The sequence below is a fragment of the Cyclopterus lumpus genome, chromosome 25 (assembly GCF_009769545.1).
Source record: "Cyclopterus lumpus isolate fCycLum1 chromosome 25, fCycLum1.pri, whole genome shotgun sequence".
Lineage (NCBI taxonomy): Eukaryota > Metazoa > Chordata > Actinopteri > Perciformes > Cyclopteridae > Cyclopterus > Cyclopterus lumpus.
In genome coordinates, this window is record NC_046990.1 from 9235435 (window position 1) to 9249626 (window position 14192).

General features: G+C 44.4%; 1 protein-coding gene across 2 annotated transcripts in view; it reads right to left on the reverse strand.

The window, feature by feature from the left end:
- The window catches only part of bckdhb (branched chain keto acid dehydrogenase E1 subunit beta), a 37509-nt gene that overhangs the window by 13919 nt on the left and 9398 nt on the right, over positions 1–14192 (reverse strand). For both annotated transcript variants that reach the window (XR_004609083.1, XM_034528688.1), the window contains exons 7-8: positions 12338–12435; positions 10781–10891 (exon numbers count right to left, since the gene is read on the reverse strand). Coding sequence is in view for 1 of the 2 variants with exons in the window: in XM_034528688.1 (XP_034384579.1) it covers positions 10781–10891; positions 12338–12435 (209 nt within the window). In the remaining variant the exon portion in view is untranslated. The remainder of the gene's footprint in view (positions 1–10780; positions 10892–12337; positions 12436–14192) is intronic.

A 14192-nucleotide genomic window follows, 5' to 3' on the forward strand; every position in this document is an offset into this window, starting at 1 on the left:
CGGAGTAGTAAAATGACGCAACCAATTGCCGTAGCCCCACAATAAAAATGACCGTAGTGGAGCTTAAGTTTTGTTAAAGTCATGCGACAGTGTTGATTTGACTCACTTTTACATGTTTTTTATTCCATTGAATATTTTTTGGGGGTCAGAGAAAACAATCAATTTGAAGACATCCCTTTGAGCTTGTGGTCAAATATGAAAATCTATGGGTAAAGCCAATTGTGTTTGCCTTGATGGCAATCAGAAATGTTAATAGTATTTAGCAGTGTTGTGGTAGCACTTGCATTGGTGTCAGAAACTCTATACTATGACGACAAGCCGACACCACATTGTACAATTTTCACGTCATAACCAGGTTTTGTTTTCACAGCGTATGACTTTGTACCTCATAAATACTTCCACGCCAACAAAAGATGGAGGAAATAATGTCTCCTGCCTAAAGTACTCATTATACAGTGTTGGATAACAACAATCAAAAGCTAATACTTAGCATACAGTGGTGCTTTATATAGTGTCAGTAGCATCAAAAGACAGCGCCGCAATTTCATTACACATGCTTCACAAGCGCCGCAGCGCTAGGTGCTACGACATGGAGGATCCATGTTGCACAGACCTGTCTGCTACTATGTGTTGTATGTGTTTCGGTGTCCTCGTGACTTCAGACGCCACCTTTTCCACTCAGGCCTGATATCGGCCTGCAGGCTGACCTCAATGTGCCCACACCACTGGCCAAGGCTCCTGATCTAACCCGGCCTGTCAGGTGGAAAACTGGCAACCTGGCGACCGGTCCAATCAAAAGTGCCTTTTTGCTTCTGCCACTATAATCAGCATTATTATTATTGCCATGTGGTACCACCAATTGTGTTTGGCCATCATCAACCCATGAATGGAAGTGAAAAGTGTGATTTCTCTGCCTCATTTTGATGTTTCAGCCCATTTTCGGTAATTAATCTCATCCGCTTGATCTGTATGGGAGAACTGGGATGAGTGGCACAGTGCTCTGGTCTGTGGTAATCACTGGCTCGCGTGTCCCATACAGCAACCGAACGACCACGGCTAATATCAACAATGCGTCTCCCACTTCTCAGTCTCAGTCCATCACGGGCCTGTGTGATTCTTCAATGCGTGGAGCTGTGGACTTGGCCACATTTCCCCAGTGAGTGACACTGGGAAGAATTTGAGACATCTCCAGTGCCTCGCGGTGGAATGTGAGCACGAGCCAGGAGGAAGCATGGAGAAGAAGCCAGTAGCAGACAGTCAAATGTGTGGGCGATTTGGCACAAAGGGGAGATTACTCGACCTTACAAAGTTGGGGTGAACCACAAAAGGGGTTCATCAACCCCAAACTCATCTAATCTCAATAAATGACTGGAAACCAAAGTGCCTTTGAAGGCTCGATTTGTTTTGCAGCGCTGCATTATGCCATACTTTTTTCACCAGCGACACCAGGAGAGACCGAAAGAGGAGCTGGACCCATCACAGAAAAACAACCATGAGTCATTTTCCACTGATATAACCATCGAAACACTGCGCTGCTGCACAACACATGACAGAGTTATGACACGCACACCCTGGCCAAAAGGCACATATGCCCCCCACCCCACACCCCATGCCCCTAGATCCCCCTCCATGACTTCATTCTTTAACCGGCTTTTTCTTGCCCCCATGTCCTCCTCTCTCCACAGAGTCCTGCTGGTCTGGTCCAAAGAGCTCAGTGTTAACATTGTAATTACAGTTGTGGGCTACAATAATAAGAATGAAGGCAGCGCGGCCCAAACCACTGGCCACTTTCTTCCCCTGCCATTTTCTTTTTGCTTTAGATTGTTTCCAGTGTGTGTGACAGTGGGCCAAAGATATTAGGAGTGTTGTGGTGGGCCAGGGAGAAGATACTGGCGGAGTACCTGCAACTCAAAAGGGCAACGCATGCAGGAGCCCTTTCCCTCTAGCATGCTGCCTGGCTCATCCCTGGCCCGGCTCTGGACCACCAGATAAAAGGCAGCGTCGGTTCACTGCTGTGCTGGGAATCAATTGGTGAAACACAATGGATGGCATGTCAAGGTCAGGTCAGGTATGGGGGCATGCGCCAAGGCTGCGCGTTGCTGCGTCCAAAGCAAGTTAATCAACGGTTTCACATCTTCTGTCTGGCCTGTTTTTCCTGGTAGACGATCCTCTGGCACACAGCAAGGGTTCCCATCATTTCCAAGAGATATATTTTTTCTTTTCTCATTTGTTGAATTTGCAAGCATTGGACGTGCCAACCCTGAGAACACTTTTTAGATGCTCATGCCTAATTCATACTTCTGTGGAAAAAAAAGGAAGCTTCTGCCGAGCCGCAGAGATGGCTTTTCCGGATAAGTACCTCACGTCCTCTTACAACAACCACCATCTTATTAATTCGAGGCAAAAGAGCTCCTCTTTGTCATCCTACTTTTCCATAATTTCCTTCCAGTCCCGGATTTGTGCTGGGACAAAACTTGTATGGATTTATTGAATTCCGCCTATCAAATAAACCAAAAGACCGCTTGACAAAAGGATTTGAAAAACCACAGGTCCAAATCAAAAAGAAATGACATGCTACCATGCTGTTCCAAATGTGACGTTATTTAATACCAACATAAGAAATACAAAATAATGAATTAGGTCCTCGGTCTTTTTCATATTAATTCAGATGCAACACTAAAAAAGGCAGGGTGGGTCATCTTCAAAACCCTTTTTGATATCGTTGTTGAAATCGTCATTACATCCTAATAGCAATCAATGAATCAATTACGCCGACAAAATAAGAAATAAAATAGAATCCTCTCATGAATGGACCTGTTTTTTTGTTGTTTTTTTTAGATCGACATTAAAGCAATGAGTCATCCTCTTAGGTGTCGGTCTTCATTGCTTTAACAGTACAACTGTGTTGTTCCGATAGGGGTCGTCTAATATAAATTGTATAATTCTCAGCAATTATTGCAAGGAACACATCGGTTTGCTGCTGCTCTTATATGAATAACACCAGTCTAGATTTCAGTGAAAACCAGCCCTTCTTCTTCATAGCAGAAACAGGCCGGTCCGAGGTCTTCATCCAGACACCACCTGTTTGTAGCCATAATTAGCCGTTCTAAACCAAAATCATAATGGCAAAGCTCAAGGCTCATCTATCTTACCGGGAAATTAGGGGGGGGGGGGGGGGGGGGGTGGAGTTGGAAATGCAAAAGGTCCAACTGAAGCGGTGCCGAACGAGGTGGCGCAGTGATGTCGCGAGGGCCAGATGATGTCATGGGACACCGCAACTCTGCTGCTGGAGTCCAATCGGTGAACAAGTTCAAAAAGTTGTGTTTTAGCAACAGAAGTGTTGTCACATCTTAATTAAAAAGCCACGTGCCCGTGTTCACATGCCACATGCAAACCTGGAAGGGTGCTCTGAGCCAGCATTGGCCAGTAGACATTTCCATGTGGCCGTTCAGAAACCTGGTTTCACTGGAAAAGCTCCACATGTGTTCATAACTCAACATGACTGTAGCTGAAACCCGATGATAATTAGATTGCTATTAGCTAAAGCCTCTGCTTCGCCGTCTACCCAATAGCAATCTAGTGGAGAGGTAAGGAAAGTCCTTGAAGAATGTAGACTTTTCTCTGGCTTCTTAATCAGTGTAGCATTTAAAAAATTTTTTTTTTTTAAATCACACTTAACAAAAAATAAATGCTTCAAGTTGTGGAAACGTGGCTGACATCATAACTTACTCTGTAGAGGCACACGGAGTCTCTTGTGAACAGAGAAAGCTTGCGATGTTTCCGATTAAAAAAACGATTTTAAACCGTTAAAAACCCTGGCAGATTCTTTTCAAAAGGAAAAAAAAAATTTGCGTCAATTTGAAAGCTCTCTTAACTTCAATAAATAACGTTGACAATTGAACATTTATATATTAAATCAAATTCTCCAACACATGCGGCGAGCTTGAGAAGAGTGAATCACTATTGTTCAATTGTTCCTTGTGAAAACAGCCAGACTACTTTATTGGCCATGCATATTTCAAATTATGGTTTGAAGTTTTTATTCATTATTGTTTCCATCTGAGAAAGCCTGAATCGGTTTTACATAAATACAGACAATCAAATATGTTCCAAAGTACCATCGCAAATGTTTGGGAATATTTTCCGCTAAAATCTCTTAATGGCAACCTCATGTGACAGATAATTCACCCCATATCTTTATGGTAGTTGGTATTAAACAATAACTACCACAGCCGGCAAGACTAAAACAGGTTGAACTTAACATTGAGCATGAGGCGCTGGCGGCTCCCCGTCCGCTTCCAGACAAACACGTCGGCGCGTTCCGTGTCCTGCCCGACTCCCGCCAAGCACTCTGTTTGCCAGCCATCTTGCGCACACACACACACACACACACACACACACACACACGCTCGGACCCATTACGAGAAAGTGAGAGGGCAGAGCGGAGCTTTGATAAGGAGGTCTTATCTGTGCAGTGTGTCAACAGACTCCAGAGCACTCAGAACATGGAGACATTGCAAACGGCATCACTCCCCCTCAGAGCTCACCCCCTCCCACCTATAAACCACCCATTAAATCCTGCCTTCGTTTGGGACTTTGACAGAAATGTTTCTTGCACGTTGTAAGACTTGACGTATTGGTGCACTTGTGCACTTCAAGTCCTGAAGTGCCTCCCTTCGGCATATGTTTTTGGGGGTTGAACAGGTTCATCAAAATTGATTGAATTACGCCAAGGGCTGAGATCCAGCTGGAGCGCAGGCCAACAGAACTTCCATCGAGGGGGAAAGTGTAAGCACATTTAAAGGGAGGACAATGAGCTGGAGAAGCGTTAGCAGGGGCCCAACAGGCCAGCTCACGTCCTGTATCCATACACGGTAGTTGGTCCAGCAAATCCAGATGTCCGAGTGTCAAACATTTAATGGCACGATTCCACTCAACGTCATGACATTCATGCCGACAGGTGTTTACCAAGAGCTGCAACTCCGGAGCAAAGCGGCCATTGTTTAAAAACTTGGCTTGGTGGTTTTTGTTTGCATGCCGCATGATTGACGCGCCCGTGGTGCAGGGATACGATCTAAAATGTTCGCCATCCACCTTTTCGAGCCTGCAGGGGAATAGTGTTTGATACTCAAGACAGATTCTTTTTTGATGGATTATGATTTTAAAAAAGATCTTTTATGGGCGCAGATGGGACTCGCAAACTCTCAAGGCTAGCACAGACTTGCTCAGAGAATGTGCTCAGACTTTCTGCGGCTCAAAATTAACACAAATCTGAGTGATGAGTCTAATGATACTAAGAGAGTGCAAAAGACAGATAAAAAAAGAAGAAGAAGCGTTGTGCTTAGTCGGTAACTAAGAGATACCAACACAACAGAGGCTATAAAAAACGTATTTTCTTTTTATCACTCCTTACAGCAACCTCCTCTTGTGCAGTAAGCCACTTTAATAATAAGTATTAGGGACGTAAAGTTGACCTTTTGAATACATCGTAGTAATAACAAAATACATTTTGAGTAAACGGATGACGGATCTGAAACTTGTGTGGAATTTATATTTAATGATATATTCTAAACGCATCATCATCATGTTGCAACGGGTGCTGTTGTCACAACAATTAGGTTAATTATACAAATTACATAACTACTTCATGTATGCTGTTAGTGCAGTTATCAGCATCCGTCAGAAATCCATTTCATCAAATAGGAATGGTGAAACAGAATACAGCATGTTAGCATATACCGGTGGTTCTCAAACTGTGGGGCGCGCCGCTCTAGTGGTGCACAGTGGTATTACAGGTGGGGCGCAGGGAGGAAATGCAGAAACACAAGTTCAAAGTACACGGCCATAAAACTAAGTCATTAATAAATACATGTTGAAATGCCTGTACCTTCGTGTACATGTTTACGTTACGCCGTTAACAGGTTACGCTTGCGCGACGGCCAAGCTCTCCCCTGTGAGCTGCAGCCGACGCAAATTACCGCCATCTACTGGAGAGCACTCGGGACAAAGCACCAAAAACACATTTCCATTCTAAAATGCTAAGTTGAGTGAATGTCATCAGGACATATGTAAAAATATGACAATGTAATTGTACAGCTGTTTGTGTTCATTTACAGAAGGGGATGGTACGAGATGCGAATTTGAGGCAGTCAGCAATTCTGCATGCCCTTTGTGCATTGAGTTTTTTTACGAGGAACAAGTCACGGAACTTTTATGAGTCGCATGTTTCCAGTGTTAGTGGATTTTGTGTGAAACGCTCTCAAAAGGATCCACTCATTGGGTGGGCACTCGAATATATTTCCTTTGAAAAGGAGCTGGCACGAATTAGAGCCACAAATACAAATACAGATGCACAGACATATCACTTGGAATACATTTGTGCACTGTGTTTTTACGAGGTTACGCAACTTGACATTTTGTATTTTGTGAATACTTAAAAAAAAAGGTGTTCTTCAAATGCTCAGCTTGACCTACTGCATGAACTAAAACGGAGGAAGGAAGGAAGCAAGGAATGCCTACAGGTGAGGCAGCGGAGGGGCCCAAGGATGAGTGGAGTAAACTGTACTTCTCCGTCAAACTGCCTACTTTGGCACACTCATCCTCAGGACCCGTCTCAGAATATATGCTATATGGGTTTCATGCAAATGAATATGAACGATTCCCGCGTTAGTTTAAATTTATTTGAACTAAAAGGTTGGAAATTCCTCCACAAGGCTCTGGAGGAATCAAAGAATGCAAAATTCAGCATTGGTTTGCTTGATGACAAAATGGTAAATGGACTGTACTTTGTGTACCACTTTTCTAATCTTCCGACCACGCAAAGCGCTTTGACATTACTTGTCATCACCCACCAAGTCACACCTGTTCATACATTGATGGGAGGAGCTACTGTGATGGGAGGAGCTACCATGCAAGGTGCTTCCCAACCATCAGGACTAACTAACCATTCACACACACACACCGCAGGAACAGAAAATCTGGGTTCACAAGGACACAGACATGGACTAGCGGAGCCGGGGATCAAACTGCCGATCCTTTGATTGAAGGACAAACCGCTGCACAGCACAGCACAGCACAACACAACACAACACAACACAACACACACACACACACACACACACACACACACACACACACACACACACACACACACACACACACACACACACACACACACACACACACACACACACACACACACACACACACACACACACACACACACACACACACACCCACACACACACACACACACACACACACACACACACACACACACACACACACACACACACACACACACACACACACACACACACACACACACACACACACACACACACACACACACACACACACACACACACACACACACACACACACACACACACACACACACACACACACACACACACACACACACACACACACACACACACACACACACACACACACACACACACACACACACACACACTGGATCCCTTCCGCGATGCTTTCCCAAGCATTGCAATTTCATCTTGGCCACATCAGCCAACTGATGCTAGCGGGTTTGTCTTTGACAGGCACCGTTTTAAAAAAGGGCTTTAAAAGGGCAGATGTGCTTGATGGTGGACAGCAGTCACACAGTCGAGAGGTTACTGTAGGTGGAGAACCACTGACGGGAAAAGGAGAAGCTTTTTTTGTTTTTTTCAAGGCCCACACGCTGCTGCCCAGTGGAACCTGTGTGTGGTGCGGTGGGAAGTGCTGTCTCCAGGGCCAAAGAACCCGATGACGGTATTAGAGACCGGCCCTGGTGAGCCACTCTGAAATTTCACTGGCCGTATCTGGAATCTGGAGAAAAAAAAAACCTGAGAATAAGGGCTGAATCAGCAACGACGGGCTAAACCAATAATCAGACAGAGATGTTTTCGTACCGCCGACTCTTACAAATGTGGGTACATACGGTACGGACGGACGGAAATGTTGACTAGCTGGCCATCTGATCAACAGATCATTGACCAACAGGGAGTGACGCAGACCACTCAGTGAGGATTCAAGAAGCTCTCATGCGGCCGTGTGCGCCTGTGAGCATCTTCACACGGCTCCACGGGCACTCAGTCCAAACACTTTCTGCAGCGTATCATCTGAGCCATTGGTCTGGCAGAAGTAAACCAGCCATTTTGTTCATCCCATAAAGAACATTTACCTCAGCTCTAGACGGCATTAAAAAAGCGCTCACATTTTTATTTTTTTCTAGGTTTACAGCAATTTCTGCCCATGATTCCCTTCAATGGGAGGGTTGAATATATTTAGATCCAAGTATAGCCGGAGGCTGCCAGAAGGGATTCTTCAGGAAACAGAGAGATGGCATGCTCCTCCAGAGCGCTGCCTTTACGATCTCTCATGCTGAAAAGACCCACCGTTCTTCATTTATGTTACACACAAACTGGGCTTGAAAAAGCTGATCACAGAACACATGCACACACATCCCCGGACTGAAAGATGTGCACGGTAAATGTGACTCGCATGGAATTTCGGCCGGATGTGTGCGTGTGTGGCCCATCTCCCCGTCTGCACACTCACCGCAGCCGACGGACGGTTAATAAGCGGGATGAAGAAAAGAGAGAAAAAGAAAAAAAAAAGGCTCGACACCAGGTGTCCAATTTTTGGAATTAAGAAGTTGACACAGTGGCTTGGCTACTCCCTTTCTACCGCTCAGAATAGAAACACATTCATCAGAAGATCGTAGCCTTTACAAAAGGCTCCAAAAGCTCCTTGTTTACTCAGCCAAAAGGCATGTCAGCTGTACTAAGGTTTATACACCACGCTTCAGGACTACGCTTGCTATGACATGCAGAGAATGAATGTCTCCTGGCAATACTCTGATATATTATGGTCCGCTATCATCGGTGATGAGAAAAGGCATGGCCCATATTGAGCTACTACACGGCCGAGACCCTAACGCACGCACGCTCCAGTAATGAGACAAAGGGAACACGTCTGTCTCTACAGGCACACCGTGTAGTGTAAACAGAAACACGTGCATCAGTTAGGCCATTCAAGTAGATTATCCAGGGGTATATTAAAACTGTATGAATAAAGCAGATTGCACTCATTCTAGGACTGCAACTAACAATTGGTTTATCTGCCAACTATTCCCCCCCCCCTCATTGACAGATTCATTGATTAGTCTTTAAATTGTCATAAAATCATGATAAAAAAAACATTCTTTATATGTTCATTGTTCAATGGAATATTTGTTTCAGGACCAAATTGTTCCATCGTACTCTAAATAGGCTAAATATGAAACCCAAAAAGGACAAAAACAAACCCGTCTGTAACCAGTAACCCACGTAGATTCATATTTAAGGCGCAAAGTTCGCGCCAAGCGTTGCAAATGAACCTGTCTGCCTTTGGACACCAGCGGTTATCTCAGCACTTTGCTTTCAGCACCTTTTAAATGCATGGGGAGGACACACTGTTGGGATATCAGTGTAATGCAACAGTGACTTAACTGCCAAACGTGAAAGAATGCACAGGATGTGAGTGCATGCATGTATGCGTGTGTGCAGCAGGGTTGTGGAGAAACTGGTTTGACATGGACAGGGCATTTGGTTGGAGGAGATGACGGGGAGAGATGTTGTCGACAAGCCCGAGGTGGCAGGCCTGGCATTAGGCTCACTGAGCAGCACATAAACACTCTATTCAATTTCATGGCAGTGGTTTTAATGGGGAACTACAACGGAGAAAGAAAAAAAAAAGAAAAATAAAAATCACTGCAGTCACTTGAGAAGTCCCCTCTTGGAGCAAAACAATGTGTAACTGACTGCTGCTCACTTGGAGTGGCGCGTCCTCCGGCGGCAGCGCGACGCTACGGTCTGTGCCGTCCGTTCCAATCGACTCCCTCTTAAATTACTGCTCTCCTACCGCAATTTGATCCTGTGCTTTAAATGCTGGTTAGAAGATGTGCTTGGCAGCCGGAGCACCGCGGTGCTGGCAGACAAACACTGTAGGTTTCACCAGAGGAGCATGAAAATTGGACGATAAATTTGCCATATTAAAAATGTATGACTTGACAGACTGACACATTCGCGGGCCATTGAAAAAATAAAAAAAGAAAAGAAAGAAAGCGGCGTCCTGAGAGTGGAGAGGATGTATATGCGACTGTGAAGCTCCTCGAAGTTCATATACAAAGAACTTTTCAAAACACCAGACTTCCCCCTGCTGTTTTAGTCTACTGACACTCGCCAATGGTGACCAGGAAAGACGCCGCTATTTCCCAAACGGTCCCTGCTTTGTGCTCCTTTCCACCCCATCAAAAATAAATAAAAAGACAGACTAACCACTGGAAAGCCTCTTTAATTAAAATTAAATATTTTGTTTTGGTGAGCGCCATAGCGAGCATCAATCTGAGGCGACATAAGCTAGGTGTCAAGTCTTGCCAGCAGTGGAAAGAATCCCGTTTCAAGCACCAAAGAGAACCACAGAGTCCTGCCTCTGCACCACAATAAAACACATCGACAGTCGGAGGAGGAGGATTCAAATGAACAACAGCTGCTCAATGGCAACATTAATTAAGCCAAATCAGCATTTACTTGATCTATGGTGGTCTAATGGCTCAACATGGCTACACAGCATGCGACCAAAGATGCACACGGAGGCATACCAATAAAAAAAAAAAAACACGTTTGTGTCATCGTTTGTTTAACAGGCGACAGTAAGAATTGCCTCGAAAAGGAAAGGCGAAAGAGTCTGAGGATTTGCCTGGATGTGTTTGTGGTTTGCGTGTTTTTCTTACCTTACAAATTGTTTCAACATCCCAGGGCAGGATGGTCTGTAGATCGATGAGCTCGCAAGACACTCCCAGTTTCTCTTGAGCCATATCGGCCACCTCCCTCATCACATGGATCTAAATGGAAGAAAAGAATACTGCTAAATTCAATGAGCTAATGCAGTTGACAATTTCGCAAGGATCTCATGCAACATTTATTGTGCATTATATGCGTTTCGATTCTAATGGGCACTAAACTATCCAGTGTGATTGATTCCCTCCAGATGCTGCAGAGCTGCGATATTTATTAGAATCCAAGCACTCTAGTTCTTATTCAAAATGCCCAAAACACAAACATGCAATTATGTAGTTGACATGCAGAATTGCTGCAAAATTACTCCAAATGTCCACAGTAAAGTATTGGTACTGCGCATTACACGTAAACAGATACATAAAGAATGAATGAAAAGAGCAATAATAACTTTGACTGTCAAAAAGAAGATATCAAAACTTACTGCTCAAATTGGTACGTCGCAACGCAACATTAGCTACTTTTTAAATGCTCTACTGGTACGCAGGGAGGACAACAATAATAACCATAAAGCATTATTATTTTTTATTGTACTTGCTGCTGGGGAACGCATAGCCTGTTGCAGATTAGAGCCTAATAAACTGAAAGCTAAACTTGCCGTGCAAGTTATTCACAGTATTATATAGTTTGTGTAATAAAGTACTGGAGTTCATGAAGTCCATATTTACTGGCAGGCATTATTGTAGCTTCTAAAAAACCACACATCACCGATATAAATCTGAATCATCATCAAGCTAACACAAACTAAATAACTACATTGATTTATCGGGGAATGGTGCTGCCATTACATTATTTCCAGCTGCTGAAGAGGATCTTTCTGAGGTTGACGGAGCGACTGTTGAGGCTGTTTGGGGGACCATGGATGAGTGTGCGGACTGCACACTCATCCATTCACACCAATCTGTGAACGTTGTTTTCTTTACTCTCATCTACGAGGAGTAATGAGGCATTTCAGAAAAGGAGAGCCGTGCTTTCCACTACTTCACTGGATCCACCGTTCTTTTCTGTGCACCCTTCAACAATAATACGGGCTTTGATGGGAGAACCTTTCCTTCAATGCACCTCGGAACCCCTTCCCGTGTTCCCGGGTACATTGCGGCCTGGATAAGCCTGTTAAAGTGGCCAGGTTCAATGAAAGTCGGGGATGACACCCGCTGTGCTGCGGGCAGCTTGATACGGCGCTGCAGAAAATAAAATCTCTCGGATGAAAAGACGGGCAACAATGGAGAGTGTGCGGCAGGGCATGCGGCGCCAACACACAAAGGGAGACAAGAGCAGCCTTGATGATGTGGAGATGTCTGGGCAGATACAGCCGCGGACCACCGGCTGAGACCCCTCGCTTGGACAGAGGGGGCTTGCGGTGGACTTAAAGTTAATCCACTGCTTGCCTCTGTAGCTTTAAACGGCATTTAGTGGAGAGGAAACTAGGCTCCTTTATTTCCTGTGGCCATGGAAAATGATCCAACGATAGATGACAATGTAATAACGCCTACCTGTGTCCCCCAGGCAACCACAGTGACGTCACTTCCTTCCTGTAGGACCTCGGCCTGTGAGAGAGGGAGGGTGTAGGGCTCCACGGGAACCTGCTCCACTGGAGGGAACACACAGACACACATTCAATGACAGATTAGTATTCCATCAGTGCTTTTACGTGAAAACAAAATCACATGCAAGCTCACACGCAAAACAAACTGAGGTCGACGCTGAACACTGTGCACCCTGTGGGTTTCATGTCAAATATTCAGAACTGACCGAATCCTAAATAATAGACTGGATAACACACTGGTGAAGTGACAGTCTGCCAAAGAACACAGTTCCTACTTTAGATCACTAGATTTGGCCTATTACAAATGCTTTTTCGTGCTTTTTCCAGAACCTCATCAGCCACCAGAGACAGTGTGCTTTTACCAGCACAATCTGATGCATGACATAAACCTAGTGTTATCTTCTGCCAGCTGCGAGCTCCTAAATCCTGATTAATGCAGACAACAAAACATTGGTGGGATGGGATATCAATCAGAAAAGTGGCCACATAAACGGGGCCTCGGCCCAAAAAGTGGAGGCCTTGCAGCCAGCCTCTCTTTGATCCCAAGACAAAGTGCAATGGAAGTATATGGTTTCAATAATAGTGAACAATGTCTTGGAAAGCTAAAGCCTGGTCATGGAAATCATTACAATACAAAAACTTCTAAACATGCTGCTTATTAGCGCTATTCATAGCGCCAAGACAACAAATCATCACTAAAAAGCATAGTTTCAACTATCTTTGGATCTCATTCATCATTATGGGTCGAGCATGGGATCTTAAAGTGCGAGTGGATTTTTACATGGCAGCGCATGAAGTCAAATTTACAATTCAGCAGAGTAATTTCTCCCCCGGGGAGACGATAGGTTCGAGACCTTTCTGGAAACCTTGAATGAATTCAGGAACCGTAAAAAAAAAAAAAAAGGAAAGAAAAATTGCCCATGCGGACTTGAGTGAATCTTACGCAACTCCTGATTTCAGCTTCCAGACGAGATGGAGTGGAATAATAGCATTTTGCAGAATGTTGAAATTTAATTATGAAAAAAAAAACTCGGTTACGGTTTAATACGTAGAACCTCGGGCCCCGCAGAACAGTGTGGCCTTGATGAGACAAATGTGTGGTTTCTATCCTCTTCTGGACGAGAAAATGCGAGGTCGCTGTAATTACAAGCATGACTTCATAATCCAGGAAGAGCTCATTAGAGGTGTGTGGACCTGGCTCGCTCTGCTCATTAAGAAAATCTAAGTAACTCCTGAGACGCTACCAGCACTAACCTCTCTTACATACAGCATGTTGCCATATCATCACTTCCTGAGAGGCTAGTAAATCGACATCAACTCAGCGCCAATACGAACAAAAACTCCGCCAAGAACTCACGCCTGTTCTTGGCTGCCCCGTCGAACCACATCAGTCCAAGGCATCTTTCTAAGGGATCATATTATCATATACCATGCACTGACAGCGCTGTGCATTTTCACAAATGGACCTATCAAATGTCCAGCTCGTTCTCTCACAGTCCCTGAATCATACGCGGCTTTGACAGATTATTCAAAAGCCTATTAATGCGCCACAGCTGTGAGGTATTGAAGACATCAATAATATCTGCCTTTGTGCCGTCTTACATGTTCCATTTGCCACACTTTGTGTTTCGTAACAGTAGAAAAAAGAAGGAGAAAAAAGGCACGACACCATCTATAACGATGTATAGCTTACTCTATAGATCTAAAGGCCTGGTCACACGGGAATTTAAAATTGCAGAACATTTTGCAGCTAAATAATTGAATTGCAACGAACTCACTGCAATGAGTATTTGCTCGCAGGT